Source organism: Colletotrichum higginsianum, chromosome 6 (assembly GCF_001672515.1).
Source record: "Colletotrichum higginsianum IMI 349063 chromosome 6, whole genome shotgun sequence".
NCBI lineage: Eukaryota > Fungi > Ascomycota > Sordariomycetes > Glomerellales > Glomerellaceae > Colletotrichum > Colletotrichum higginsianum.
Genome location: NC_030959.1, coordinates 629,940 through 652,954, shown reverse-complemented (window position 1 = coordinate 652,954; position 23,015 = coordinate 629,940). Strand labels below are relative to the sequence as shown.

Sequence of the window (23,015 nt, the reverse complement as noted above, 5' to 3'; positions counted from 1 at the left end):
TGGCCTGGGCACTGCAAGCTGTCAACCTTTGGAGCCCGGTTCTAGTCCAGACGGACAAGTTGGAGTCATGTTGAACACATGATCCCTTGATTCTGCCTTTTGGATTCTGTCAAAACAGTCTCGATAAATGAAATGTTCACCAGAGTATTTATCAAACGGCTTCCCCATGATAAATGACGTTTTGTGTTACGATGAGATATTACAGATTGAGCACAATCATCCATCCCGGCTTCACGAGCTGCGAGCAACCGAGATCATGGGACATGGTAGCGAGACGGCATTCGGATTGGAATACTGCAGTCAGTTGTGAAGTTGTTTGAGTGGTTGCTGCTCATTGTGTGGAACTCTCTTAAGGTTTGAGATGTTCCCATCCCAGTTGCCCAGGAGACCTTGGACTCCACGAACCCCCACCCGCCTCGCCTTGACTCAACTCAAGTGCCGGCACGGCATCCCGGTCCATCCTTGTCAGCGGGACCGGCAGCAACTCTGTTTGACGCCGCTAACTGCGGCGCTGTCGCCAGTGCATGACAGACCCTGGAACGAACAAACCATGATTGTCCGTTATCTTAACAGGGCCAGGTTCTTATCCACCGACGTATCGTTCGCTGCCAGCACCGACGACTGCGAGTTTGCACGTCGATGCCTCACATACACTCTCGATCCGACGACTCTAGGTAGTCCCTCCTCGTCAGAACTACTTGAAGCGACGCAGGAAGGCTCGTCGTCACCGTCGCTGAAAACCCCCTCACAACGATCAACAAGCCATGTCGCGAAGCAGAAGCGGCTGTCTGACCTGCAAGCGCCGCCACCGCAAGTGCGACGAGACGCGGCCCGACTGCCTCCAGTGCCTCGGCCAGGGGGTCGAGTGCGGGGGGTACCGGACCATCCTGCGATGGGGCTCCGGCATCGCGTCGCGGGGCCGCTTTGCCGGCGCGCCGGCGCCCGTTGATGCTGTCGCTGTCGATGCGCCGAAGCCACCGAAGCGGAAGAGGACGACCTCGGCGCCGGACCGAACGGCCGGGGAGAGCGAAAGCCCTGGCGTGTCCTCCGAGTACAGCTCCCCGAGCTCATTTCTTCCCACCAGTCGCAATCATGGCATCGGCACGTCGGCTTCTGCGCATCCCGGGTCGTCCGCGGCCGGCCCGAGACCGACGGACCGGACTGGGCTGAGGCCGGAACCGGAGCTGCCACCAAGCCAAACCCTCTCGCCAGGTCGTACAGAGCAGGATCGTCGTCTTTTTGAAGAGTGTAAGTGTGTCACGGTTTCCAAGCATGGGGGTTCCTCTTCCAAGCATGCGAATTCTAGAATCCTGAGCGTCTGATGCCCACCCGCGCGCCAACACAACCGTATGACTTACATCCATCCTCCCCTTCCTTCCCCCCTTTCTAGTCAACGAAACCACCGTCTTTCTTCTCTACTCGGGTCGCCGGGACGACGGGTTCAGGGACGAGCTCCGCCGCCTGGCACAGAGATCCGAGGCCCTCTGCTCCATCCTGCTGGCGACGCACCTCTACGTCTCCAGCCCGGCCAGCCCGCCGCCGTTGTTCGAGGAGTACTACGTCCGCGGGCTCTCGCTGTTCCGCAAGCAACTGGAATCGTCCGACGGGACGGTGAACGTGGGCGTCATGCACGCCGGGCTCTGTATCTGCACTCTCAACGTACGTTGCCCCCCGCACCCCCGCCTCTCCCTGCTGCCTCGGCACAGCTCCTATGCAACACACACCTCGCGCCATCAAGTTCGCATTTGTGTGACTCACTCGCGTCTTCCCGCACAGCTTTTCCAGAGCGCGCCCTGGTCCATCCACCTCGAGCTAATGACCACCGTCTACGGCCTCGGCGGCGCCCTGCACGGCTCGCCCGTCCTCGCGGACCCGGACGCGCAGTTCTCCCTGGAGATCATGGCGCTGATGGACATGCCGACCTTCGTCCGTGGCCGCTCGACGCTGACGCTGGGCATCTGGAGTCGCGTCCGCCAGGCGCAGCATCTGTGGCAGGACGACGCCGGATCCCCGCCGGCCGAGAGGTGGAGGAGGGGCGGCGTCGAGCTCGTCTCCGGCCTGCCGCGGTCCCTTCTCGACATCTTCTCGACCGTCGAGGACGCGTCCTCCGAGGCGGCGTTCCTGGCCTGGCCGGGCGAGGTCGGCGAGGTGCCGCAGGTTCACCTGTGGGAGGCGTACCGTCTCGCGGGCGTCCTCACGGGCCGCCAGCTGAGAAGGAGGAGAAGGAGGAGGAGCACGGGTGGCGGTGGTGGCATCGGCGGCGGCGGCGGCGGCGGCGCGACGGCGGAAGACGTCGCCCCTTCTCCGCCGGAGATGGTGTCTATACCGCCGACAGACGTTCTCCTCTGCCGCCTCGTGGCCGCCGTGGACGCGCTCTGCGACACGCGCGGCCGGCCCGAGCACGCCCAATCCCTCGCCGTCAACTCGCTGACCTACCCGTACGTGGCCGCCCGGCTCGAGGTCGCCGCGCTGCTTCGCCACCCCGACTGGCTGCGCCATCTCCGCCGGGCGGCCGACGTGTGCCAGCCGTACGGGAGGACGGCGAACGCCCTCCACATCGCGGAGATGCTCGACGAGGCCTGGGCGCTGCGGGACGACGAGTACGACATCGACGAGGGTTCCCGGAGGAGGAACGTCGAGGTCGCCCTTTTCTGAGCGCGGCCGGCTGGGTCGATGGCCCCGTCCGGCCTCGCCGGAGGGCGATTTTGGCGCTCGATACTCGGTAGGACATGGTAATGCACATCAAGGCCTTTATGTGACTCCGTATGCGAGGTATGGCCAGTCAGTGGGCGTTTGAGGGTGGACAGGCAGGGGGGGGGGGTCTTGATCACGATACGAGCTTGAGGAGTGTCCGATAGGAAACTGTTTAAACGAAGGGGCCTTTCCATCTAGGCCATTGTACTACCGTTCCAAAGCAAGCCAGATAAAACATGAGTGTTACTTGCTACTGTCTTAGAGTCCACCTCCTCTCTCAGGCAACCTTGTCCGCGATAACCTCTTTGTCGGCCACGACGGTGTTGTTGTACGCGGTGACGTCCCGCGAGTACAGCTCCGTCCCCGGCGTCTCGTACGTGCCGTCGCCGTCGAGCCCGCGGAGCCGGAAAACCTGGCGCGTCCGTCCCGCGCCCGACGTGACCGAGTTGTCCGCGTACCGGGAGTAGTTCGCCGTGCCGTTCCTGTCCGTGGCGACGACGCTGCCGGCCCATCCCGCCCCGCCCTCTCTCCGGAACGCCTCGAGGCCCGTCGGGTAGACGGTGTTACCCTGGACGTGGAGCCTCAAGCCCTGGTCGAGCCGGGCCCAGAGCGTCAGGTTGCCCTGCGGGAGGAGGAACGTCGTGGTGTTGCAGTGCAGCGGGTACGAGAAGGTCCTCTTGTAGCCCCCCCAGCCGGGGCTCCCGGACGTCTCCTCGCCGGTCGTCGAGAAGGTGTTGACGGCGCCGTGGCCGTGGGCGTAGAGGCCGCCGGCGTTGGAGTACGACAGGCGCTGGCTCCAGGACGCCGTGCCGCTCCCCTTCTGCGTCGTCACTTGCGAGGTGATGGAGAAGTGCCGCGTCACCGCGACGGCGTACTCGAGCGACTCGTTGAAGCCCGTCGCGTTGCGCGTGAGCGTCTGCGAGAACTCGATCTTCGGGTCGTCGTCGTCGTCGTGGTCGTCGTCGTCCCCACCTACGACGCCCGTCGTGACGCTGTCCTCGTCGTCGTCGAGCCAGAGGAACACCTTGCCGACGAGATACCAGCTGCTCTCCGTCGTGTCCGACAGCCTCGCGCTGGCCTCCCCGTCGTCGACGAGCCCGACGACGCGGAGGCCGATGGTGTGGTCCGCGCCGTCGCACAGCAGCGGCAGCCAGGGCGTGATGTCGATCTCGTGGTCGCGCAGGTCGAAGGCGTCGATGCCGACGACGGGCCGGTGCAGCTGGGGCACGACGCCACCGGTGTAGACGACGGGGAACGGCCAGCGCACCCCCGCCAGGCGGCCGTCGATGAGGACCTGGACCTCGCGGAACGGGGAGTAGCCCGGGTAGGTGCCGACGTCCGGTTCGAAGGCGGCGGCGGCGGACTGCGGCGCGTTGGACCACCAGAACTCCTCTTCGCCCTGCGCCTTGACGGAAGAGGAGAAGACGGCGCGGTTCACGTTGCGGGGGAAGCGGAGGAGTGCGGTGGCGTCTTCCTCGGGGTACGTCCAGTAGCCGGCAGAGGCGGCCACGACGACGGCGGCGGCGGCGGCGGCGGTGTTGGGGTTCCCGGCCTTTCGTCGCGCCGCCACCGCCGCCGTCGCCCTCGAGACGGGGAGGATGAGGTCGGCGGGCGGCTGGCCTCCCGTCTGCACGGGGCTCCTGAAGAAGGTGGCCGTGAGGGTGGCGTTCAGGAGGCCGGTGTAGACGTCGTTGACGACGTTGTCGAGCTGGAAGAGCAGGGTCTGCGGCTCCCTCCAGAGCGAGAGGTAAGGGGTGACGTCCTTGGTCCAGGTCCAGGTGATGCCGCGCGGCGTGGGCTCGGCGGTGGAGGTGGAGAAGAAGTTGACGTCGCCGAGGTAGGCGCTGCCCCAGCGGTCGAACTGGCGGCCGCGGACCTCGACGGTGAAGTTGACGACGACGTGGTCGAAGTCGAGGCCCCGGGGCGGCGCGTAGGTCCCGACGAAGGGGTTGCCGTAGCTGTTGGCGAACTGGTGGTCCATGAGGGTGACCGTGACGGCCTCGTCGGCGGCGGGGCCGGACGGGAGGAGGACCGGCTCGGCGACCTGGAACGTTTCCAGCAGCGGCGTCCTCGTCCTCGTCGTCGCGGCGATGGACGGAGGGTTGTCGTCGGCGGCGGCGGCGTCCATGTCGTATGCCAGGCGTCCCATGTGCGCCAGGGGATGCTCCTTTCGAGGCCGTGGCATCTCCAGTTCCGGCTCCTGATATCGGACATCACCAGGACGCTGAACTTGGAACTGCGTGCCGCACACCAGGTCCGCCAGGGACCCGATCGCAAGGGCCATCAAGAAGAGAGCATTGTTGCTACCCCGCCCGCCTAGCCGCCGGTTGCTGTTAGACATGGTGTTCCCAAGCTGTCGCCCAGCTCAAGGTCAAGAGATGATGATATCAAGATGTCGTCTTGTGTGTGAAGCAAGCACCTATAGGCGAGGGAGACGGATGGATGGAGGGGGATGGCAGTGGTGTTGTAGTTGATGGGGGGTTGTGAGGGGGAGCATATCGCCCGGCATTCCGGCGACTGGCGGGGCCAAAGCACCCAAAGCGGCAGAGCCGACAGTGGCTATGATGCGATCGCCATAGCGTCTCGTCACCTGGACAAGGGAGAGAAACTCGGCCGGGGCTGTTGCGTGAGTTCACTGAAGGAACCTTGGGATTGGACGTGAGGGGATGGTGGTTGAAATGATATCAACCCAGCATTTGTTGTGCTAGTTGTTTGTTAATGGCTAGAATATTGGAATATTCAAACATAACGCAGCATTATCCAAGGATAAATAAATAAATGCTCGCTCATCCATAACGCTGAGAGGAAGTCCAATACCAACACAACAATCTTCTCGTACACGATTCCGAGACAACCCGACGTGTTTCAAAGGTCGCAACTTCCTTCGCATACAAACCAGCATGCTATCTATTATAAAGCTGCAAAAGAGGAGAGAACTACTTATTGCAATTCACAATAGGTTATTACTGCTATACCCAGTGCCTTGTAAAACAGAGAGAGTATTGTAATTGCTAATCTTTAAGAAAGGATGTAATAGACTACAGATCGGAGGAGAACGTTCTCTAAACCCCTATAACTGCCGCAGACTAGTTATGCAACCAAAAATTGATAAACCACCTTGTCGAACGAACGGTCAACCATCACGACAAAACAAAAGATTGCGCCGAGGGAGAATCGAACCCCCGGCTCCCCGACGCTGCTGGATGGCAACGGAGAATTTTACCACTAAACCATCGGCGCTGATGATCCGTCTGTTGGATGATAGACGAGCTAACTTGTGGGACTATCATGTGTGCGTTGGGGTGGATCGTTAGGGCAACGGGATTTGAAGAGGAGGATCCATCGCGACGATGCCCTCATCTCCCGCACTCAGGGAAGAGGGTCATTGGGAAGTGGGGGGCAGCAACATGGATCAATCAGATGTATTTCAAAACCATCGGAAGGAGGGGAGGGATATCATATCATGCTCAGTCTTGTAAAACAAACAAACAAAACCACGGCCCGGCATCTAGTCCCTGCTCGAATCCACGCTCGTCTTGCGCTGCATCGCGTTCGGGTCCTTGGCCGGCCGCTTCGCCTGCACCACCAGCAGACTCACGTTGGCCGCGCCGGTCTTCTGGACCTCGGAGATGAACTCGGCGGCGACCGGCCCCAGCGTCTTCCGCGGATCCACGACGGACGAGTCTCCGAGCGTGTTGGGCCCGGCGCTCTGCTGCTGCTGGTACTGCTGCTGCTGCTGCGTCGTGCCGGACCGGCCGAGGACGTACGTCGTGGGCCGCTTCTCCCCGGCCTGCAGGGCAAACAGCCCGGCAACGATGGCCGCCGTGGTAGTGTCCTTCCCGGCGGCGCCGGCGGCACCGTCCAGCTTGCTGAAGGTGACGCGGCCGGCGACGGAGCCGTGGATCCGGGCCCGGATCCGGACGAACTGCATGTTGGCCTCGGCGTCCGGGTCGGCGGCGTCGACGACGTCCACGTCGAGGTTCTCGTTCTGCGCGAGCTGCAGGCCGAGCCGCACCGCGAACAGGTCGTCCTCGGCGCCCGTGTAGAGCACGCGCACCAGCTTCCTGCCGCGCCTCTCCGCCGAGAAAAACCGCGCCGCCGACGGGTCCTGCTGCTGCTCCGACACGCTGACGGCCCCCGACGCGGTCCTCGTCAGCTGCTGCTGCTGCTGCTGCCTCGCTCTCCTGGCACTGCCGCCGCCGCCGGAGGACTCCGCAGCGGCCGCCTCGTCCGCCTTCTCGAGGAGCGTCGCGTCGATATACGTCGCCACGGCCGCGACGGGCCTGGCCTCCTCGAACACGTCCGCCACGAGGCTCGGGAAGTCGCCGCTCGTGATCGGGTTCCCCCGCGTCGTCGCGCTGTAGAAGGACGGCAGCTCCGAGACGGTGCCGGTCTCGCTCCAGGGCACCAGGACGAGGTCGCTGCCGAGCCGCGCCGCCTGCGCCGCGAGCGTGCCGGCGTACGAGTCCTCGGGCACCACGGCGATCTGGCCCGAGACGAGCACGTCCCTGCTGGCGGTGCTGGCCGACGTGCCGAAGGCCTTGATGATGGGGTCGTGGCCGGCGTACTCCTCGATCTCCGAGACCTTCATGACGGACGAGTTGCGCTCCGTCAGTCCGACCAGGCGGCAGCCGTGGATGCGCAGGAGTTCGCGCGGTGGTAGTTCGTTCTCGTCGTCGTCGCCGCCGTCGCCGTCCCCGGGGATGTGCACCGGTTGCTCGACGAGACCTTTCTCTCCGCTCCGATGAGGCTTGTCATCGACGACTGCTTTTCTCGAGTCTGGACCACCCCCCTGCCCGCTCGTGAACAGGGAGATGGTGGATAGCAGACTCGACAGGCCGTCGGTCCGGAGGTAGACCAGGAGCTTGGTCGCGGGCTCCCTCCTCTCGTTGGCCTCGTCCTCGCCGTCGGCGCCGTGCCGGACGACGGGCGTGCCGTCCCAGTTGATCTTGCCCCTCTTCCACAGCTCGAGCTTCTGCTGGTAGGACGGCGGGTAGAGCCACATGACGAGGGGCGTCGTGGCGAAGGTGGTGACGAGCGCCATGACGACGAACATGGTGAAGGTCCGCGTGCTGAGGATCTTGGCCTGGAGGCCAATGTTCAGCACGATGAGCTCGACGAGCCCCTTGCAGGACATGAGGGTGCCGATGGTGAAGGACTCGCGCCACACGAGGCCGTTCATGCGGGCGCCGGCGGTGCCGCCGACGACCTTGGAGAAGAAGGCGACGAGGATGATGGCGATGACGTACCCCCACGTCTTGCCGCTGTCGAGCAGGCCCAGGTTCGTGTTGATGCCGGACAGCGCGAAGAAGAGCGGGACGAAGAGGGTGGCGATGAGGTCCTCGATCTTCTCCGTCAGCTTGATGGCGAAGCCGCCCTCGTGCGGGCACATGAGGCCGACCATGAAGGCGCCAAAGATGCTGTGGACGCCGATGATGGAGGTGAAGAAGGCCGAGGCGAGCACCATGACGAGCGTCAGCGCCACGACCCCCTGCGTCGGCCCGTTCTCGAGGCTGCGCGTGCGCCGGAGCACCCACATGAAGCAAGGGCGGACGGCGTAGGCGAGGAAGAGGGCGAAGCCGACGGAGACGAGGAGGATCCAGACGGCGGTGACGCCGGCGCCCGAGTTGACGAGGGTGACGCAGAGCGCGAGGAGCACCCAGCCGACGACGTCGTTGGTGATGCCCGACGTGAGCACGATGACGCCGACGGTCGTGTTGAGGAGCTTGAGGGACGTCAGGATGCGGCAGAGCACGGGGAATGCCTGGTGATGTGTTAGTTGGAGGAGGGTGGGACAAAGAGTTACTTGCTATGGAGAGTAGGAAGGGGAGTGAGTGTTTCTCTTACCGTGATGGCGATGGCGACGCCGATAAAGAGCGCAAAGACGCCAAACGAGATGGGCGCGATGCCCGGGTCGTCGCTGTACTCGTGGTACAGCCCGTAGGCCAGCCCAACGCCGCAGCCAAAGGGGATCGCCATGTCGAGCGTCGCGACGCTCACGGCCGTCCGCCAGTTGCCGACGAGGAACGACAGGTTGATCTCCAGCCCGACGAGGAACAGGAACAGGACGAGGCCGATGTTGGCGACGAGCCGGAAGGGCGCCATCGAGTTCGCGGGGAAGATGGCGTCGGTGAAGCCGGGGATGCGGCCGAAGACGGACGGGCCGAGCAGGATGCCCTGCGTGCCGGGGGTTCAGCTTTTCTGACGCATAGATCTCAGGGGAACTTATAGGAACTCATGGGAACGCAAGGGAGCATATGAAACGCATCATAGAACAGAGGAAGGAGGATACTCACGGCGATGACTTCAGCAATGACCTTTGGCTCGTTGATCTTGCTCAGAGGCCAGTACAGCAGCCTCGTCAGGGCTATAACGATGGTCTAAACAGCGGCATGGCCACTCACTGTTAGCTGCGCGACTCTCGGGAAACCCCATTTGCGAGGTTCGTTTGGGCTTTTGCGCACCGCCTGGATGATGAACAGGATGATGGGGTCCGACGGGTTGTAGACGGACGGGTCCAGCCCTTCAAAGATGCCACCCTGCGAGGGGGCTCGGTTGCCCGTCGGCGTGGGCGTCGCCGCCGCCGCCGCCGTGGTCGACATGATGTTTGTTCTTTATCTTGCACTGGCTGCCTCGTCACGGAGAGGAGTAAAATTGTCCGATGTGTGTGTGTGTGTGTTCTGTTCAAGGCGAGGGTCGATGAAGGACGCCGGAATTAGATGTATATATCCTCAACGGCGTTTTTCTCTCGACCTTCTGAACAAGAAGGCTATGAGGAATCAAAAACAGCTCGGAAGAGGTGGAGAGGAAACAAACCAACTTTAAATCCAAGAGGCGGAATCGGCGGGGTGAGCGAGTTTAAGACAATACATCCCCCCGTCTCCCATGGCCCATGCCCCCCCGCAGAGAAGAAGCTGTCTTGTAGCTCCCTTCGCTGCTTAGCCGTTGAGCTGCTGCGGCTCGCCATGGTGGGATCTAGACCTTTCCGTCTTCGGCACCGTGGTGACTGGAATTCGTATCCCCCCCTCCAGAGAAAGTCAGAGACAAGCGGCTTGGCGACTGGAAAGTGGCTTCACACCTCAAGAAGGGAGGGATTGCACATCTCTTGGGGTTGGCGCCAGGGGTCCTGGACTCCTTGGGGGGGAGGGTGGGGCTGTCATTTGTACGAATACACCATAGGATTCAAACGATCAACACGACGAGAGAATTAGAGATGCCCCCGGAGTGGCTTGGGAGGTCTTGGGGAGGGGGAGAGGGAGATATTTGGGGAAGGGTTGCGCCCGTCGTGTGATGTGCAGCCGCATCACGCCCGCTTCCCTGTGCGTAAGCCGGCGTGTTGACAAGCCAACGGCGGCGTGATATGATATGGGCGAGAGAGCACGTAGTCGGTTTCGGTCCAGGGAAAAAAAGCCAAGATGGCGGGACACGGCCAATCCTTCTCCAAATCAGCCAGCTCGCTTGCCAAGGAATGCCGTCGGGGAGGGGCCCGACGAAAGATGAAGATGGAGAGGGAGATAGAGGGGGTCACGCTCCTTTCCGGTGGCTTTTCGGCCAAGCAGACTGGACCGCAAAAGCGCGGTCTTGGAAGGGTTTTGTTCGTTACCGTACCATGTGAAGTTGAGATTCGACATCGACTCTTGAGGTTCCGTTAGACTCTTGGAGTTCTGTTAGACTCTTTAACGCGTGGTCTTTGACGTGTCTCGACTAGTGTCGTGGTGGTGTGAGGAGGCGCCGGCTGGCCACTACCACTGCTAGTTCTACCACTTCTAGTTTTACCACTTCTATCACCACCACCACCACCACCACCACTACTACTACCGCAGCCTGGATTCCCGGTTATTTGGTTGAGTTGGGGGGTCTGGACCTGTCATCCACTGCGGTCCGAGGTGGATACTACCCTCCCCCGCATCGGACTGTGGTTTCATGGTTGGACAAGTTAGACGGACTCTTGGAGAATGGGGCCGGTTTGGCATGGCACAGAGTCAGCTGCCCGACTTTGTCTGTTCACGAGAGGGGGTTTTTGTAGAAAAAAGAAGAAGAAAAACCGCCAGTTGATTCTCGACATCCGTGTTCCAACTTCTCTCAGCCCGGCCGACGGTAAGCTAGAGAATGCGAGTGCCCAAAGCCCGCCCCTTGTGTGGCGTCATCGAGCCCTGGTTGTCCCAAAACCAACAAGGCCTTTTAGGGGGGGAGGACTCGGCGGGTTTGGAAACTCGGCGCCTTTTGGGGGAAACTTCGGCGGGTTGCAGGTAAGTTGGGCCTATTCGTATGGTTGATGTCTCCAATTCCAACCGGGACGGACCCCAACTGCACACAGCCACAGCTACAGCTACAGCAAGGGGGGCACCCTGGGGCGGGGGTTGTTAGAGTCACAGCAGCAGACAACATACCCACGACTGTCCCGAGGGCTTCCCTACTGTCAAGACAAAACACCACCACAGAGTGCTTCCTCAAGTTTGACTTTGGGGCTGTGCCCCCCGAGCCTAACGGCGCCGATTCCCATCCCCAACTGAGATTGCGACGTACGTACCAGGCCAAGAGAACCACCGCCCGGATGACTTTGGCAGCACGTCGCCAAGACAAGCAAAGAGCTTGGCCCCGACTGTCGACTGCGGTGAGCAAGCAGGCAAGCATGTGTACATGCATGCATGCAATGCAATGCAACAAGGAGGAAGTGGGAGAAGCATGTGCTTGCGGCACAGCAGATATAGTACACCGCCCAGCCGCATCGCCAAAGTCCCTACTGAACTTTTCCGAGACGAATCGTCACTAAAACAGGCAATATATATCTTAAAGATCTAATGTCAGTCTCCCCTAGCATTCGGCACCAACTTTTCTACATGATGACATGTTATTCACCCTTGCCTTTGGTGGGCTTAGGGAGGCTTAAATCGGGCTCCAGTGGGATCGCGGTACTTAGGGCAGTGCCCCTTGTTATCGCTCAGCAATCACATCCTTGATAGTCTAGTGGTTAGGATATCTGCTTGTCATTTAAACGATTCGCAGGGGACCGGGGTTCAATTCCCCGTCGAGGAGATTCTTTTGACTTTTGCACTTACATTTCTTCCACTCACCGAATCTAGTTTCTTCTACACCGAACCCTTCCACGGCAATCATCAAGCAACAACGTCCTTGATAGTCTAGTGGTTAGGATATCTGCTTGTCATTGCACAGCAACAGCTCGCAGGGGACCGGGGTTCAATTCCCCGTCGAGGAGAACTTTTGCCGTTGCTATCAAACGTATCTTTTTGATGTTGAATTATTTTTCTTCGTAACCTATCACGGGTCCAGCGTCTCTTGAGTTGCAACTGTTTTATCAGTTAGGGCTGTCGATCCGCAGAATATGTTGTGGAGTTGCGTTACGGTACGACGTTCTGCTGCGGTGTATGCACATTTGTTATCACTAGAAAATCACATAAAAGACTACTAACATGATCGCTGGCTCCTCAACACAGACAGAGTCTCTCTCTCTCTCGTCCACTTTGACGGACTCTTGTTCAAGTCAAGATGTGACTCCCGCCGTTTCCGACCACGACGTAGTTGGGCCTCCGTTGCTCCCCGCCCTTCTCCCTGGCCTCCTCCTCGAGCCCCTGCTCCAGCGTCTTCCGTCCGTATTGCATGAAGTAGCCCAGGATCCCCGTGTACTGGAGCTTGTCGTCGTGCGTGTTGACCCAGTGGCGGACGCCGTTCTGCCGTTCAATCTTCAGCCCGTTCGCGACCCCCTTGGAGATGACGCCGACGCCGCACTCGTTGAGCGGGTGCAACATCGCCACGACGCCGGCCCCCGGCTTCGCCCTCATCGCCGCCTCCACCATCTCGGGCTCCACGCCGTGCGGCGTGTACAGGATCACCTCGTCCTTGGCCCCGTCCGCCGCCGCCGACGACGACGTCCCGATGATCATGGCGTGGTATATGTACGGGTATGCGCCCTTCTCGTCCTGGAGGCGGAAGACGGACAGCCACGCGGGCATCCCGGGGGTGGCCGGCCACGTCTCGCCGCGAACGAAGTCCGGCACGACCGCGACGTTGTCGAAATGCTTCAGCGCCGACACCGCGGCGGCGGCGCCCGACACGGCGAAGACGCTGATGGACGGGTCAAAGGTCCGCAGCGTCGGCTCGTGCAGGTGGTCGGCGTTGAGGTGCGTGATGAGCACCGCGTCGAGCCACCACCGCTCCTCCGCCCCCTTGGCGCCCCCGCACGCCGTCTCCGTGTCCCGGATCCAGTCTTCGATGGCCCCGATGCTGCCAAGCGCCGCGTCCTGCTTGAGCCGCATGCGCAGGACCCATTTGGAGAAGCTGTCCGAATGACCCCCGAGCCAGGGGTCCAGCAGGATGTGGTAGAAGGCCTTGCCGCCGCCGTCGCTCGCGCCGGCGTCAGGTCTCGGGATCGAGATGAGCCAGGTGTTGTCGCCGTTCACGTAGGTCAGGATCGGTCTCCTCGGCGACGCTTCCGCCGAGGCGAGCGTTTGAAGGAGTCCTGCACGGTCCATGACGGTGTATGCAACGCTCGTCGTGTGTGTGTGTTTATGTGTGGATTTGTGTGTGTGTGCAGTTGGTTTGCTGTAGGTTCCGTGGGTTCCGCAAGTCAAGCGGGCGGTCTGGTGGTGAGGAGCAGAAGCCGTTCGCTCTAGATGCGGGGGAAACAACCAGATATATGAGAGAACCTTGAAGTGGCACAAGGGACGTTTTCCAGCGTGTCTATGCAGGATGCCTATTTGAGAGGTCTCACGGCTGATTACGAGAGATGATACATAAGCTGGACACGTCTTTAGCGCCAACTTTAGTGCTGACTCGTGGGCTGTGTTGGGAAGGATCTCCGTCTCAGTGTGTGTGTGTGTGTGTGAAGCCACACGAAGAGAGATACTTATATCTGACCACCATTACTGGTACCGTGGCTCCAGGGCAATCTTCATTTTTATCATCATCGTTGAAGGGTCCGATAAAGCCTCGTCAATGTCTTTGCAATGCCATTTAGGTGAGGGCAAAGTCGCCGGTTGCCGCTTAATGATAGACGCGGCACTTGTACCGCATCTCTGCTTTGAGAGCTTTGATTCCACGATATCCGGTCCCACTTCACATTGATATCGAGAGGCAAGTAATGTTCAAGGCCGTGGACGCTCCGCTTCAAACGGCTCTTCATTCGCTAAATTTACAGATGTTGGAAATTTTTAACTAGCTTACGCGCAACACATGGCCTTCAGAGAGCATCCCAAGCTCTGTGCGGAATAACTTATTCATTAAAGGCAATAGTATTCAATACCCTAAGAGCTTGTGTTGGCTTAATTCCGCAGAGATGCTGTTAGTCGGTTCTACTACTGAGAAGTCCTTCGCAGGATCACAAAGTCATAAAGAATTCGACATGTGCATGTCTTTTGTTTGTAACCACACACACCAGCCTTTTTAAGTCTTCTCCGAAGTTCAATCTCTCCATCACTTTCTCTCACAGACCTTCCCTTCTTTCCTTCTTACCGATTACTACAATAATAGCCTTGTTTGTCTTGTCAATGTCTAGCAGTGTCAATTGTACATGCATACAGACAGAGACTTGCTATTGAATCAGACGGCTGACTCGCCTGCCGAGTTTCTATTGGACGCGACCCCTTGGGAATCCACCGTCTCGGAGGTAAAAAGGTATCTGGCGTCGGAACCAAGGTCGCGTTCCATCACGATTCATGCGACCAAAGAAAACACTCTCGACCACCGATGTTGTCCATACTCGATCCCCCACAACCGTCGCTCGTCGGCAGAGCCAGGGCTTAATTAGTGACGAACAACTGAAGACTATGGTTATAACAGCGGCGCATGCTGAAAAGTCCCGAGGCGTCCTATCAAAACTATACACACACCATCCGCGTCAAGCCATGAACTGGCGTCACGATGGCCTCTCAAGAAGTCCGCAGACGCTCGAGAAAGGGTCAGTCAGCCTCACGCCGGACACGGCCGCTCCGAGGCCCGGCGTTTCCCCCTCGACATGTGCCGAGCTCCGTCTTACCGTGAAGCAGGATGCGGAACATGTCGAACCGCCCGCATCAAGTGTGACGAGACGCGGCCGTACTGCACGCAGTGCGGCCGTCGCGGCGTAGCGTGCAGCGGCTATCAGGTCCAGCTCAAGTGGGTTGAGATCAGCGACATCGACCCGGATCCCCGACGTCCGGTCAAGAGCATCATCAAGCCGCGAAGCTCGTTGACGGTCGGCCCGTCCAGGACGTCCGCCGGGTGTCGGAAGACAACCGGTCCGCCCCCGTCGATTCCACGGAATCCGTCCCCCGGCCCGCGCCTCCACTCCTCGTCGGACGTCTACATCTTCACTCACTGGGCCGAGTCCCTTCCAGACCTGGTATACCCCAACCCCGACGAGTACGCCAGCATACGCGGCCCCTATCTCGCCTTCGTGTTGAGGAACAACTCCGTCCTCCTGCCGGCCGTCCTCGCCGCCGGGGCCTCCCACCTCCACACCTTGGGAATCGCTACGCCGACCGATGTCCTCGAGAGGAAACAAAAGGCGCTCGCCAGCATGGTGGCCTGCGTGAAGCAGTCCGCCTTGTCCTTCGCGCACAAGACACTGCCGGTCTACCTGACCGAGGAAGCCATCGCCGCGACCTCGGCACTGGTCGGCCTGGAGGTGATGCAAGGGTCGCCTACGTCGTCCATCGTACCCCTTCTGAGGGGCATGAAGGCCCAGCTGGAAGAGAGACGGCGGGCGATACAAGGAAAGGGCGGCGTTTTCCACGTCGATCAGCCGACTCCCATGCTTGCGATAAACACAAAGATGATGGCCTACATCGACGCGTTGTGCTGCGTCCCATGCGCGAGGAAGCCGGTCTTCGATCATCGGTTCTGGCGAGACTTCGTCGTGCCTCACTGCCACGTCTCCTTCGACGGGGGTCCCGACATTGTCTTTGGCTACTCGACGCACATTCTTCCCTTGATCGGGGACTCGGCGTCTCTGGTCAGCGACCTGATCAATAAAAGGGTGACGCCGGAGGAGTTCGTCCAGTCTCGACGCCGGCTACTAGAGGCGCTCGATTTCTGCCGCCGAGATCTGCCGCCAGTCCGACATCAACCGGGCTGTGCCGAGCACCTGGTCGCCTCGGCCGGGAGTCTCCAGATAAGGGACTCAAACGCCTGCCTTGCGGCAGCCCTGGCACATGGCCTCGCGACGCAGGTTTTCCTGCTCCGCGCGGACGAGAACGACCCGAGCACGCTACGGACAGAACGGCCGTTCAAGCACCCGTCGGCGTTGGCCGAGCAGCTTTCAAGTACGATCGCTGCTGTGCCCATCGCCACGCATGCTGCCACCATGATGATATGGCCGCTGTTCGTGCTCGGGTGTGAGAGCGCGGCGACGAGTGCGAGGCGGTGCCTGGTGGAGGGGTGTTTGGAGAGCATGCTGGCTAAACACACGATGCTGAACATTTCTGTCGCCCTCGAGCTGCTGCGTACCAGGATTTGGAAGGATGGCAGGAGAGAAAGGAAACCAAGCCATGAGGAGAGTTGTCTGCTTCACGAGGAAGACCCTCCATCACCGCCGCAATCCCAATCCGACTGGGTCAGGTTGTGCTGGAGAGAGAAGCTGGAGCTGTGTTCGGCGTAAGAAAGCAGTCAGTCCGCCTCGACTCCCCAATGATCAACGAAACCGCGCGCAAGAAAGATCTCTTATGATCATTGATGATATTTAACTCGAAGAAGAGCTCTTTAACTACATGGTATGGGAGGAAACTATTTCTACAGGAATATGGTTGGTGACTGGGTTCACAGCTCAGTTCAGTTTGGGTTTTTGTTCAGTTAATCGACATAAGGAAAAAGGGGGTATCTTTCCGGGCTGCTTCTTCCGTGGCACAGAGGAAGAGAGAGTTATAAAAAAGAGAAAAAAAAATCACGCCATCTTCTTCGCCTGCTCCTCCAACGTCCGGATCAGCTTGCTCCTCTGCCGGATCTTCTTCCCCCACTTGAAGAAGACAAAGGGCACCGGCATGAGCGCGACCTCGGCGACGCCGACCGCGATGCCGGCGACGCGCGGCGTCAGCGCGGCGTACATGCTCTTGCCCACCAGGACGAGCACGGCGCCCAGAATGGAGCGGAACACGAGGTTCCCGGCCGACGCGGACGTGGCGTACATGCCGAAGACCTTGGAGATGTAGCTGGTGCCGTAGATGAAGACGAGACCGAAGCCGTAGCCGAAGGGCACGCCGGACAGCACGCTCCAGTAGAAGGGCACCTCGACGGGCAGCGAGGTCAGGGCGAAGGCGAGCTGGCCGACGGGCTCGAGGACGGCGCCGATACAGATGAGCAGGACCGTCGCCTCGGGCTCGGCCTGGCCGGTCTCGGGGTTCTTGGGCTGGCGGTTGACGAGCCTGCGGAGCAGCGGCTCGGTGGCGAGGACGAGGGCGATGCCGACGAAGACGCCGACGAAGGCCAGCCCGGAGATGGCCGTGGTCCAGCCGCGCTCGTTCTGGTAGACGATGGGGAAGGCGACGTAGGCGAGCTGGACGATGGCGTAGATGACGGAGATGTAGACGTTCCAGAACATGAGCACGGGCTCGGTGAAGGAGAGGATGAAGGGCCGCGAGACGGCGGTCCGGATCCGGCGGAGGATGGGCACCGTGTCGTCGAAGTCGGACCAGTACCGGTGGTCCTCCTCCTCCCGCCGCTTCTGGGCCGCTTTCTTGCGGAGGAGCGTGGGCCGGTACGTCTCGGGGACGGTCATGATGAAGAGGGCGCCGACGGCGGTGGAGATGAGGGACATCCAGTTGAGGGATCGCCAGCCGAACGCCTCGACCAAGAAGCCGCCCTGTCACACACTGTTAGTCTTTGTGGGTTTTTTGGTGGGTTTGTTTTTCCTTTGCCTCTACACCATCTGTGTGATGATGATGATGATGATGATACCCGTAACGGAGGTCTGGTGCTACTTACCATGAGCGGTCCGAGGACGGGCCCGTTGAGAGGGCCAAAGGAGTACACCGACATGGCCAGGGGTAGGTATTTGGGGTTGGTGATGTCCATGATGGAGCCGCCGACGTTGGACAGCATGACGCTTCCGGCAACGGCACTTCACGTTTCGTCAACATGTTGATCCTGGAGCAGCGCGCGGTTTGTACAAGGGGAAAAAAAAAAACGGGAAGCACACTCACCCCAGGAAACGCGCCACAATCACCGTGGTGAAGTCGGTCGCGAGCGCGGCGACGGGGATCAGCCCGAGGAATATCGTCAGGCCGCCAATGTACATGGGCCTTCGCCCGAACGTCTCGCTCAGCGGCGCCATGATGAGGGCCCCGAGGGCCAGGCCCACGAGGTAGAGGGAGATGCCCAGCAGGGGCAGCGACGGGTTGGTGATGTGCAGCTCCTCGGACATCTGGGGGATGCCGCTCGAGTAGGCGGTCGAGTAGATGCCCGTCGCCAGCGTCGTGAAGGCGAACATGCCGACGACGAACACCCGGTACGCCGTCGACCAGCTCTTGGGGTCGGCCGGGTCGCCGTCCCAGAAGTCGACGCGGAAGGCCTTGAGCGCGGTGGGCACGCCGCCGTAGTCCTCGTCGTCGTCGCCTTCGCCGCCGTTCTCGCCGCTGACGGCTTTCTCGTACTTGTCAAACTCCTCGACGTCGAAGTCGAAGTCGGGCACATAAAAGGACCATCGCGGCGGCAGCGCCGTCTTCTCGTTGAAGACGCCCTCGATGTACTCGTTGGCGACCGGGTAGTACGACAGCCGGCTCAGGCGTGGCAGGCGGGAGAGGCGGCCGGAAGGGGGAGGCGGTTGGAAGCGCTGGCTCTTGCGCATCCACGAGCTCCGGGGGTTCACGCACGAGTGCCGGCCCAGCGGCGGTGGTGGCGGGAGAGGAGGCAGAGGAGGCCTCGGCGGGAGGGGGGCGAATCTGGTCTGCTTCTGCCCCTTCAGAGGGGAGGACTGCAGCCTGGCGGGATCAGGCACTTGCAAATAGTTCGACATATTAGTTAGTGGTGGTTCATACTGCTATGTATGGTATGGTATGGGTATGGTCTGGCATGTGTATGTAGCCTTTCTCTCCTTCTTTCCAAGCGGTGAGAAAAGGAGGGAAAGATTCGGTCAACAATGGAAGTGATAAACTAACTGGCAGAGCCAGAGAGAGGTAGCAGGGGAAATCGAGCCCGCTCAAGGACGGGGGACTGACCCTATCAGGACGGCAAAGAGGTCCGAGAGGGCCGCTGTTCTCGCTTGCTGTGTGCAAGACAAGGCATGGTCTTGTCTTGTCTTGGATGAATTGACGTCTGGTGTAAGTCTCACTCTCAGCAACCCAACCCAACACTTCCCCTCCCCACATGGCATACGTCGTTGTAGACGCCAGCCCGCGCGGGTGGCTGACGAACTTGCTCGAGGTTAGGGACCCCCCCGGCGCCGTTGATCGACCGGGGGGGGGGGGGGTCTCGTCTCCTTGGGCGCGGATCAGCGTCGCCGCAGCGGTAGACCCAGACACGATTAATCTCTCTGAGGACTCCTGAATCAACGAGATCCTCGCGGCTCCACCGGTCGAAGTGGCGTGCAAAAGCAGTGCACGCACATACAGGTAGTAGAACATAAAGGCCCTCCCCGGTCACTACGCGTCGAAACCCCACGTGCCGTGACGGGCTGGGCGTTACTATAACAAGACCCATTTTAAGGGACTCGCGTCTCGATGTATGCGGTGGGCCCCCGCGCGCTGTTCGCAGCAATGCGAATGCTGGGCTAGACCCGTTGCCGGGAAGCCCCTGTCGGCCCTTGGTCCCGACTCAAATGGATTACTGGATATGCACGGGCGATCTTCCTGCAGGGGGGGTGGGAAAGGATGAAGACGAGATGGCATGGCATCCCATCCTCTGCCAAAGTGAGATTGACAGGGGGAACAAGACAAGGGCGGCGAGAGCCGCGTCTGGGGCTGTGTGGGAGAGAAATTGCAACTGAATCCGTCCAAGACAGGGGGGGAGGAGATAGAGAGATGAGGGGGGGGAGGGTCTGGCTGCAGAAGCCAAAACAAACTCATGGAGATTGCTTGTGACAAGCAGGTGGATGTCCCAAAGTCCCAGATCTCTCGCAAGAGAAGCAAGAAAGCAAGCAGGAATAGCAAGCAGAGCAAAGTGAAGCGCCCCCCCCCCCCCCCCCCCCCCCTTCCCCCCATCCCACCAGCCTGTGGCAACAGCTCCGCAAAAGAAACTTGTTCGTTTGGGATTCTCTGCTGGTGAGACCCGCGGGAGTTTGGGCAAGTCTACCTACCTGCAGTCGGCATCGTAGACCGGCAATAAGCTTTGGGGGCTTTTGGGTGGGAGGGTGGCATCCCGATCTGGAGTTCCTGCAGGCGATAATGTAATACACGTGGGTTGTGTACGACGGAGAACGAGGGGCCCAGGCAATCAGGATGCAGGAAGAGAAGAAAGCTGAGCACTCAACCGCAAGTAAGCTACTGTGGCAGTCGTGTCAATGCGAGACAGTCTCGCCATTGCCCTGCATTAGCGTGAAGGCAACTGCAACGACGTCCATCCGGATGATATGGTTATCATCTTGGCAAATCACTGTTACTTCCTGTTCTTGGTGAGGTTGAACAGCTACTGGTACTACATGTCTCAACGTGGGGAAAATCCCCCCAAGTTCGATTAGGTTTACTCGAGACCTTGTGATAATCATGACATCGGGGTTGGTTTATACTGGTCCGGCTCCAGCTCTTGCTTATTCAACTCACTAAGAATGAGTTACTCCCCGGAGTTTTGTATGCACCAAACAAGATGAGAGTTTTGGTCTGAATTGTGGTATCGAATATTTGAGAGGAATTCTACGGTGATCCCCAAGAGACGCGCTTGATCTGATAAAATGATACTCATCCCAGCAAGATATATGTACAAAGAAGATTGAGGGAGAAAGAAATAAACACCCGGTGAGCAGCATGAGCTCTTTGTTTCCCTACAGCCTGACGGAGATCCTGTACCCCGAACAAGTAAAAAACGCCCCGCCCCTTTAAAGCAGAAGAAGTGACTTGATCCGCTCAACAAAAAAACACACAAAATCCCCCCCCAACTGTCGCTCTATTTGGTCTTGAAGGCCTGGCCGATGGCGCCGCCCGGGTGGTTCTTGGCAAAGACGGACGAGACGGACGGGTACATCTCCTTGGAGGCGACGTAGGCCAGGGCGTCGCCGACGGCGATGGCCATGGTCGTCGACGTGGTTGGGGCCGAGACGCCAAACGTCTCCTTCTCGGACTCGGGGATGGGGGCGGGCAGCAGGATGAGGTCGGGCCGCTGCCTGGCGATCTCGCACGTCTCCATGCAGGTGGGCGAGGTGAGCAGGACAAGCGGGCACTTGCGGCTCAGGTGGGGGAGCAGCAGCAGCAGCTCGGGCGTGCGGCCGGAGAAGGTGATCATGATGAGGGTGTCGTGCTCGCCGACGATGCCGAGGTCGCCGTGGAGCGCCTCGGTCGGGTGGAGGAAGACGGCGGGCAGGCCCAGGCTGCTGAAGGTGGCCGTGAGCTTCTTGGCGATCCAGCCCGACTTGCCGACGCCGATGAAGACGACCTTGCCGCGGTGGTCGCGGTGGCGCACGAGGGCCTCGACGGCGCGGTGGAAGCCGTCGCGGCAGACGCGCTCCGAGGCGTACAGCTGCGTCAGCGCCATGAGGGCGTTGGCCTCGGTGCGGAGGACGTGGATGGCGCCCTCGAGGCGGTCCTCGTACGAACCACCGCGGCCGCCGCGGTCCTCGTGGGTGACGTCTCTCAGGGGGGATCTGGGCATGGGGGACTTGGGCCCGCGGATCTCGTACGACTTGGCGAGGTTGACGTTGAGCTCTACCGGGCCGCGGCTGCGCATGCCCATGGCGGATCCAGAACGAGGAGGGACCATTGTGAAAAGGTGATGAGATGTCTTTTTGTCTTTGTTTTTTTTCGGGTGGGGGAGAGAGAGAGAGAGAGAGAGAGTGAGGAGAAAGATGGAAACGTTTTTGGTTTGTTTTTGGAGAAGTGAAGTAGTGAAAAATGGAGTCCCGCTCTGAGCTGTTGAAGAATCAACCCTGTTGATGTTTGTTGAAGGAGAATGAACAAGAAGAAAAAAAGAAGAACCCGTGGTGAGGCGAAGTGTGACGGTGATCTATCTTGCTGATGATGATGATGAACCATTCGAGATATGGGGGGTGAGGAGATCCGCTCTTTAATACTGGTCAAAGGGGCCTTCTCAGCCTCGAATTACACACACCTTGGATATGTCGATATCTCCAGTGTAAGCGAAGAAGAGTTGAACGTTGGACGTGGAGCGGAGTCCCTCAATTTGGTCCACAGGGAGGCCCCCGGCTCGAGCCCGTCACGGACGATCTGCCGTCAATTTTTTTCATACCAATGGCTGCCCAAGGTGAACCCATGCTTCACCGTCGGGGAGACAGACGAGCCCTTCATTTACTCGGAGGGTGAAGGAAGTCGCAGAGTCAAAAATAGCCCACAATAAACAACGGGCCAAGCAAACCCGTCTGTATCCCGTTCCCTTCCCTCCCCTTCTTCCCTTCCTTTCCACTTCCCTCCCTCCCTCCCCTTTCTGCAACGGCAATCTGACGCGAGGGATCGTGCGCCCTCGGGGAGCCAGGCGTATGCCGGATGCTGCCAGGGGAGACCCGCGATGTTGATATCGTAATCAGGGACCCGACCCCCTCGGATGGTCGGACGTATAGCTTCATCTGTCGGGGACGCGGTCAAGCCACACCGACCAGGTCCTGGTCCCACACAACGCACTATCCGTGCTTTGCCATGACATGAATATCATCTCTGGGCACCGGCGCACCTGCATATGCGAGTAAGGGGCGACCGCAGGTCTTGGCTATCTCCCCCAAACTCACCTCATCTCCGTCTAGGCTCTAATCCTGGATGAGATAGAGAGAGAAAGAGAGAGAGAGATACTCAGATCTCTCACCTGGAACATCTGACTAGACCAAACTCTAATGCTTATCAACCTCCTCCCCCCTGCATGCCCGCATACAGCTTTTCCATCCTGTATATTGCCTTATTTTTTTGGTTTCCAAACGGCCGGCTCATCTTGCCCTCGGGCGTCATCTTGGTCATGAGCTGGGCGCCAAGGGAACGGCACGTTGGACGTATACTAGCTGGGCGCTGGGCAAACATGCTGTGCATATGGCGGTGCATCACAGGGCATAGGAATTCTAGAGGGGGCCGTCCGTGTTGATCTCGTAGGTTGTGGTTGTGGTTGTGGCTGTTGCTGTGATGGTCTTGACCTGCTACGTCTCGTCTGATGAGAGAAGTCAGACGGAGCTCTCTTGGGTTTCCCTATTCTGTTTGAGCTTCCAGAAGGACGCTATTGATCTTCTTTCTTCGTGACATCTGAAACCG

At 59.8% G+C, this 23,015-nt stretch overlaps 7 protein-coding genes across 7 annotated transcripts; 2 read left to right on the top strand and 5 right to left on the bottom strand.

Annotated features, from left to right (window-relative positions):
* Positions 1-764: 764 nt before the first annotated feature.
* Positions 765-2,655, top strand: CH63R_08606 (C6 finger domain-containing protein; the record flags this gene model as incomplete). The annotated part of the gene is made up of 3 exons (XM_018303580.1): positions 765-1,248; positions 1,391-1,659; positions 1,777-2,655. The coding sequence occupies 3 exons, from the start codon at positions 765-767 to the stop codon at positions 2,653-2,655; spliced, it is 1,632 nt and encodes a 543-aa protein (XP_018155603.1).
* Positions 2,656-2,971: 316 nt separating this feature from the next.
* Positions 2,972-5,035, bottom strand: CH63R_08605 (Peptide-n4-(N-acetyl-beta-glucosaminyl)asparagine amidase a; the record flags this gene model as incomplete). Its single annotated transcript, XM_018303579.1, has 1 exon — positions 2,972-5,035. One exon carries the CDS (start codon positions 5,033-5,035, stop codon positions 2,972-2,974), a length of 2,064 nt encoding a protein of 687 aa, XP_018155602.1.
* Positions 5,036-6,202: 1,167 nt separating this feature from the next.
* On the bottom strand, positions 6,203-9,296 carry CH63R_08604 (Sodium/hydrogen exchanger family protein; the record flags this gene model as incomplete). The annotated part of the gene is made up of 4 exons (XM_018303578.1): positions 6,203-8,458; positions 8,542-8,871; positions 8,991-9,074; positions 9,159-9,296. The coding sequence occupies 4 exons, from the start codon at positions 9,294-9,296 to the stop codon at positions 6,203-6,205; spliced, it is 2,808 nt and encodes a 935-aa protein (XP_018155601.1).
* Positions 9,297-12,191: 2,895 nt separating this feature from the next.
* Positions 12,192-13,184, bottom strand: CH63R_08603 (uncharacterized protein; the record flags this gene model as incomplete). The annotated part of the gene is made up of 1 exon (XM_018303577.1): positions 12,192-13,184. The coding sequence occupies one exon, from the start codon at positions 13,182-13,184 to the stop codon at positions 12,192-12,194; it is 993 nt and encodes a 330-aa protein (XP_018155600.1).
* A 1,481-nt stretch (positions 13,185-14,665) lies between these two features.
* Positions 14,666-16,288, top strand: CH63R_08602 (C6 finger domain-containing protein; the record flags this gene model as incomplete). Its single annotated transcript, XM_018303576.1, has 1 exon — positions 14,666-16,288. The coding sequence occupies one exon, from the start codon at positions 14,666-14,668 to the stop codon at positions 16,286-16,288; it is 1,623 nt and encodes a 540-aa protein (XP_018155599.1).
* A 282-nt stretch (positions 16,289-16,570) lies between these two features.
* CH63R_08601 (Major facilitator superfamily transporter) lies at positions 16,571-18,637 on the bottom strand (the record flags this gene model as incomplete). Its single annotated transcript, XM_018303575.1, has 3 exons — positions 16,571-17,485; positions 17,608-17,743; positions 17,826-18,637. The coding sequence occupies 3 exons, from the start codon at positions 18,635-18,637 to the stop codon at positions 16,571-16,573; spliced, it is 1,863 nt and encodes a 620-aa protein (XP_018155598.1).
* A 2,081-nt stretch (positions 18,638-20,718) lies between these two features.
* Positions 20,719-21,528, bottom strand: CH63R_08600 (SIS domain-containing protein; the record flags this gene model as incomplete). The annotated part of the gene is made up of 1 exon (XM_018303574.1): positions 20,719-21,528. The coding sequence occupies one exon, from the start codon at positions 21,526-21,528 to the stop codon at positions 20,719-20,721; it is 810 nt and encodes a 269-aa protein (XP_018155597.1).
* Positions 21,529-23,015: the final 1,487 nt, after the last annotated feature.